The sequence below is a fragment of the Galeopterus variegatus genome, unplaced genomic scaffold, assembly GCF_000696425.1.
Source record: "Galeopterus variegatus unplaced genomic scaffold, G_variegatus-3.0.2 Scaffold234, whole genome shotgun sequence".
In the NCBI taxonomy this organism is placed as follows: Eukaryota; Metazoa; Chordata; class Mammalia; order Dermoptera; family Cynocephalidae; genus Galeopterus; species Galeopterus variegatus.
Genome location: NW_007726345.1, coordinates 187,742 through 194,535, shown reverse-complemented (window position 1 = coordinate 194,535; position 6,794 = coordinate 187,742). Strand labels below are relative to the sequence as shown.

The 6,794-nt window shown below is 50.4% G+C and overlaps 1 protein-coding gene across 1 annotated transcript in view; it reads right to left on the bottom strand.

The window, feature by feature from the left end:
• Nucleotides 1–2,432: 2,432 nt before the first annotated feature.
• STK32B (serine/threonine kinase 32B) overlaps nt 2,433–6,794 on the bottom strand; it is a 131,900-nt gene continuing 127,538 nt past the window's right edge. The window contains exon 10 of the mRNA XM_008566327.1: nt 2,433–4,345. Within this exon, the coding sequence (XP_008564549.1) occupies nt 4,207–4,345 (139 nt within the window). The 3' untranslated portion in view covers nt 2,433–4,206. The remainder of the gene's footprint in view (nt 4,346–6,794) is intronic.

The window sequence follows — 6,794 nt, the reverse complement described above, 5'->3', positions numbered from 1 at the left end:
GCCAGTCCTCAAAGTGACAGGCCTTTGCTAAATGTGGCCCATGTTAGGGGCTGAGGTGGGATTGTTTGTGCACCTTCCACATCTGCTGAGAACCTGACTTAAAGCAGAGGAGTGCTGGGGGCCAACTGTGCCCCGCATTCCCCCGATGGAGACCATAGCCCGGAGTGGGCAGGCGTGGGGCACATGACCATCACCGAGCAGTGTGGCAAGTGCTGTGGAAATTGAACTGCACAAAGCAGAGATGCTGCTAGCATGGGGAGGAGGAAGATAGGAAAAGGGCGACTCTCGTAATACCACACTGGGAGGGGTTACTGACAGGTCTCCACAGTTTGGAAAAAGCCCAACAGTCTACTGGTGAGGGCAAGTGGGCCATTGATTTCTCTGCAAATTCTCCCCCACAGGACCCCATAGGGCTGAATTGCCAAGCTCTGAGATCCACTGGCTTTTGCAGGTGAGCGAGGCAAATGTACATTTGCAATCTGCCCACTTCATGTCCCAGATGTGTCTTCTAGATCAGGGGTCTGCAAACATTTTCTGTAAAGAGCCAGATAGTAAATATTTTCAGCTTTGTGGGTCATATCTCTGTTGCAGTCTCTGTTGCAACCACTCACCACTGCAGTTGTAGCCAGAAAACAGCTGTATACTATGCAGAAACCCATAGGCATGGCCAATTTGGCCACTCGCACAAGTTCTAGGTCCTTGCCACCTGCAGTGGTCCCTGGCCCAGTATTATCAATGGCATGCCCTTTTGTTAGAAACGCAGAATCTCAGGCACGACCCGGGACTCACTGACTCGGAATCTCACATTCACAGGATCATTCCTGGGATGTCCACAGATGTCACCACTGTGTGCAGGGCCTTGATTCTGTTGTCTGGGAAGTGGAAATGGTTCGCAGCCCCAGCAGGCCGGTGGGCGAGGAGTCCAAGTTCAGTGTTCTGATGGGAGCCCTGCAGGGGGCTCTCGTGTCGTGCCTGTCATGCAGGTGAGGTGCCGGCTGCACTTTTGTTCCAGACGAGCCTCTCAAGGATGTCTGTGCAGAGAATGGGCTTGGCAGATAGAGATGGTGTCCCCCGCAGGAGCAGAGGGCAGCCATGCTCACTGCCCCTTGTGAAAACTCAGGCTCCTGAAGCTCAGCGCACCTCTTCTCTAACACACCCCACTGTATGTAAAGGTGCCACCTGGCCGCCTTCATGTCGTCCCTGGGGGTCTTGGCTCGTGAGTGGCCAGGGACTGTGATGGTTGACACAGCAGGGAGATGATGAAAGCCATAGACAGTGCTGTTCTTTTTTGGGGGGGCACTCCCAACATGCTGGTGGACACAGGGGACATTCTTGCTAACAGGAAAGTACCCTTCAGTTGCTCAGGAAAATTTGGGGAGGATTCTGGGAAAAATGCCAGAATACCTGCTGATAGATGGAAAGGGACTCAGAGGATCCAGATTTGGGTTATTGCTGTAAACACTGGCTCATTTTTTACTTACTGGCAGGAAAAGCCTGAGGTTTACTTCGGTGGAGGCAGGAAAGCCCAGTTGTCACCAGGCTATAGCTTGCCCTGGCATGCATGAATTTCAAATGATACTGTAATCCTCACACAAATTCTTGCTTGGGCACATATTTCTTTAATCAGATTGTTTTCTTTCCAGTGCTGGGCTGTAGCTGTGTCCTCTGGGAACAGGGTTAGGAGCAAGGGGTGGGTAGGGATGGGCTCTCCATTGTGGGCAGCCCCAGGAAAGCACTGGAACCTGGAAAGAAAAATGCCCCAGGAAGAGGCAGTGGAGCCAGAGGAGCCAGGAGGGTGCCCAAAGTAAGCTGTCCTGATGGAAAGAATTTGTGTCGGGCTTGCCCCTGTCTCACTTATTACAGAGCTGGGGATTGCCTTTTAGGAGCCACATGCTGTCAGGTCCAAGGGTGGCGGGTGGCAGGGGGAGATGGGACCTGGCTTCTCAGGCAGCTTGAAGGTGAGAGGGTGTGGTGGGATTGGCCCTTGAGAAAGGCCTCCCATAGAGAGGACAGGATGGGCAAAGGCAGGGGGATGGGAGACCAAGGAGGCCGTGAAAGAAGAAAGCACTGTCTCGTTTGCAGCAGTGTGTGTGTCGTATGGAGGTGTGGTCATCTGAGGACATTTTAAAGAGTGTCCTTCTCTAGGTGGAGAATTTTCTATACTTTTTCCCCAGTGAATAGATTGTGCCTTTATAAATATGGAATAACAATAAATGATGATGGTGATGATATAGGTTGTGATCAAGTTGGGTACAGCCTTGCATGGGTACCGTCAAGCTCGGTGTGATTTTCTTCTGTGGGCACATGCATCGTTGATTTGGTATCCACTACCTACTCCCAAGCTTCTAGTTCAACTTGAGCATCTTCACTCTGAGAGGAACATGGTCCATCCCATCCACCCTGGATTAAAAACAAAGTTGTAAGAAGGGACGTCCAAGAAATAGTTTATTCTGAACAAGGAACAGTGACTTGAACAGAGCCAGGAAATCCAGCGTCTCTAGGGCCACCTCAGCTCCTGCCCCCAATTCATGACCTCAGCCCAGTAAGAAACGTCAAGTGCTTCTGGGGTCACAGGGAAGAGGAGCAGCCCCGGTGTTTCCTGGAGGGGGACAGCACGGTGCTGATGAGGAACTGAAGACGGAAAAGTGCACAAAACAAGCAGATTTACGGGGGCAACTCAATCCAGAGATAGCCTCGGTTTAAAGCAGGAAAACAATGACTGTTTTTTTAAAACAAAAATATAAAACCTCACTGTACATTAAAATGTCTCTTAAAAAGTCAAAGAAATGGTACTGACAGCCCCCAAGATTGGTTTATCCTGTAAAAAGTGAAAAATGGGAGTTGGATAAGAACATAAAAACACAATTGAACTTTATGGTCTATACAGACATTAAAGATCCTGGGAAGAAAAGTTAAAAGAATCTGAAACACAAGACGTGTTTCCACAGAAGACTGACCTGCCCAGTGGGTGAAAGAGGAAATGATCTCCAAATAATAATGATGCCAATACTGACAAAAAAGGCTACACTCGGTGAGTCAGCCAGTGTGCAGGGTGCGTCACATGCAGGACCTCACATAACCTTTAGCGACACTGAAAGGTCAGCTTTATGACCCCATTTACAAGGGAGGAAACTGACGGCACGACGAGGCATGTGGCTTGCCTAGGTCTCCCGGTCAGTGAACAGTGGGGCTGGCCTCAGGACACGGGCTGGCTCCGAGGCTGAGATTCACCTGCCATGCCACGGCCTCTCCTCATTCAAAGGCCAGCTGTTCCCTGAACAGATCATAGAGATATTTGCTTTGTGTGGGTCCACTTTCCTCCTAGAATAAACTACTAACCACCCATGCTTCCTAAGTTATAAAGAGGGAGCCACCTGTCTTTGCCAGTTGGGAATCCTCCATAAGACAGTGCTGTCGAGCTGATGTTTCACCCTGCCCAGGAAAGAACACCGGGACAGCTGGTGGAGAGTCTGTGCAGGGCTGGGTTTTCAGAGGAGCTCTGGTGACACTCAATAGCAGTTACCCATGATCAGTGTCTTGACTGTCATCTGAATGGACACCTATGTGCCATCCCAGCACCAGGGGAGGGTTGGGGAGGGAACTGCTGAAATTAAAAAGTGGGGACAGTCTTCTGTGAATAGGGGAACAGTACATTGCAGCACTGAGACCTTGGGGACCAGGCTGCTGCACACCGTGCTGTCTTAGGTCAGAACGACGCGGCCCGGCAGTCAGACATTTATTTTATCCTTGGGGCTGCGTTTTTTGAAAGTACCATCTAGCAAGCTAGGATGGGCCGAATTGCAGTTGTGATACTCGAATTGCTTTTGGGGATGAGAGTGCACTTCAAATACTAAGGTTATATTGTGCATGTGTAAACAATTTTATAAATGTCAAAGGTTTTGCATGTCTGCTATCTAATTGTATTCTCACAATAATCTTGTAATTTGAAGTGGGGCAGAGAGCTGTTTAACCCCTTTGGCAGATGCAGAAAACTGAGGCACAGAGAGGGTGTGACTTGTCTGAGGTCACACAGCAAATCAGTCAGGAGCTGGAACCAGAACCCAGGCTTCCCGGCTCCGAGTCCAGGGCTCTTTCAGCATCTGATGTTTTCATGGGTGAGATAGGGACCATGGGGACACAGAGGGGGGGCTCTGGGTGGGCAGGGCAGATGCGTGTGCAGTCCCGTCGGGCAGCTGCAGGTGGGGCTTAGCTGCTGCAGCCACGGGAGCAGGCGTGGGCGAGGATGTTGTTGTTGCATCCGTCCCGGAGCTTGCTCTGGACCTGGCTCCCAGCTCGGCCTTCGGTGTCTAAGAGCTGGCCGCCCTGCCCCTGCTGCCTCCTGAGCCTGCGGACAAGCACAGCACAGATCTGAGTTAGTGGAGAGGAGTGGGTATGTGGCGACATGTTCAGGAGACACGCGGGTGACAGAGGCAGCTCCGGTCCACACCTTCCCCTGCCCAGGGAAGCCCAGCACCCAGGGCTCCAGGTGCTTCGCTCTGGAGTCAGATGGGCCTGAGGTCAAATCCTGGCTCAGGGGCATGCACCTGAGTTACTTCATACACAGAGCCTCAGTTTCTCTGTCTATAAAATGGAGATAATTCCTACCTCATGGAATTTATGGGAGATCATAGATATAATTTGCCCAAGTTCGCACAGTCAGTAAAGGACTCCCACCATCATTTATTCAGTGTATGTGTACTGAATGCCCAGGCACATACCAGCACCGTGCCTGGGAGCAGGGATACGCTGGCAGGGAAAACAGTCGTGTTCGCTGTCCTCATGGAGCTTACTGTCTAGAGGTGAGACAGGCACTAATCAAATAATCCCACAAATATACATCCAAACAGTTGAACACACAGACTTGCAAAATATCCCATTACAAATCGTGTTAAGAGAGTATCATTATGAACGCTGCATTTCTTAGCTGCTGGCCACTCGGTCCCCTCCCACGTGAGGGAAGAGGTCAACATTCTGTGTCTGGTCTTCAAGTTTAGGTTCATTCAGTGCACCACAGCTGTGCCTGCATGTGGACGGCACGGGCAAGAAATGCGATGGAGACTTGAAAGAAAGTTAGAGCAGAGAGCTCAGCGTAAACCCTGGCTCTCAACACCTTCCACTTGGGTTACCCCAGTTTCCTCATCTCGGACTGAACCCTAAGTCATTCACTTTCCAGGAGGCTAAGGGAGAATGTATATGAAAGATCTATACAAGGCTGGAAATAATGATAATTACTAGTAGTTGTACCTTATTCTGAAAGACACAGATTCCAGCCGGAACTCACTTGATTTTACATCAGCGTGTTTCTGTCAAACAGAGCAGATTGTCATCACCCGTGGTCCTGTTTTAAGTGAAAGAGTCATCTCACCAAGCAAGCATCTGTGTGTGCTTGTCATGTGCAGGCCACCCTGGGTGATCCCGGGATGAACACAGCACAGTCCGTGCCTCCGAGGGTCACAGTCGTGTGTGTGCATGGGAGTGTACACAGCGGGGGTGCCTAGTGTTTGCAGCATGCTGGTACGTGAGTTCTTCAGGTCACACTGAAATGCCAGCAGCCACACTGTGTCTCATAAGACAGTGGATTGTTGGCTCCTGCCCTGTGCAGTCTGTCTACCTACAAGGCCCAGGACCAGGTGGTCAGTTCCTCTGTCCCTGAGGCTTGCAGTTCTCCAAGTGAGACAACTGGGAAAGATGGTCATGGTTAAAATACATTGTCCTAGAGGAGGAGGGGGCAGGACCCAGAGGACAGAGCTTGGACCTAGAGGACAAAGCTGGAGGGAAGGGGAGTCTTTAGCGTAAGGAAAGGAGATGGTCACACTCCCTAGGAATGGCTGGGAATTGACTGGGAATCTCCCTCCCCTGCCCCTTCTCTTTCCTTCCTTCCATTCTAAATGACTCTCTCAGGCACCCCTGGGAAGCAAATTACATCAAAACTCAGGAAAACTCATATGTCTAAAACACCTAGGGGGGTGAAAAGGAAATGGATTACTTCCAAAGTAGGACATCATTGTTTGGTTTACAATTGTAATGCTACATAATTTTCTGGGTATATTGCAAGACAACAGTAAATCCCATTTCTTTTAAATGCCAAAATATTGGCATTTCAGAATTTTAAAATAACATGGTATAACCCAAATATGGTTATATGGAGAACCAGCATTGCTACCTCTAGATTCCTGTACTTCTCCAATTAAAACACAAAATAAAGCTTCAAAAGCTTTGTAATAGAGTTGAGCCTAGTGATGAGGAAGCCCCAATGAGGGGGAGATGAATGCTGAAATGTTGGTGGATCAGGGAGGGCTTCCGGGCCAGCCTGGTGGCGCACTGCGATAGTGCACCGCTTGGGAAGTGCGGCGGCGCTCCCGCCGAGGGTTCGTATCCCACATACAGACCGGTTCCCGCTCACTGGCTGAGCGAGGCTCGGGAGCAACACCGAGGGTTGCGATCCCATTGCCGGTCCCGGTCCGGTACGGGGGCGACACTGAGGGTTGCTATCCGTTGCCGGACACGGAAAAAGACAAAAAAAAAAAAAAAAAAAAGGGAGGGCTTCCTGCAAGAGGCAGCCTTTGACCTGGGCTTTGACTGGATGAACTTCCACAGCTGGGAATGGCGCATGTGTAGCTGGGGGAGGGAGGGAGAAGATCTGAAGGGAAGAGACAGGGGTTGGGTAAGGTACAGAGGAAGGAACGCTGCAGTCATGACCAGAGTCCTCTCTGGAGCTGAGGTTTCAGCTGCTTCAGCTCATCTTTTTGGCAGGAGCGTTTTTAAGGAGTAGAATTAGCTGTTTCAAGTCTCTC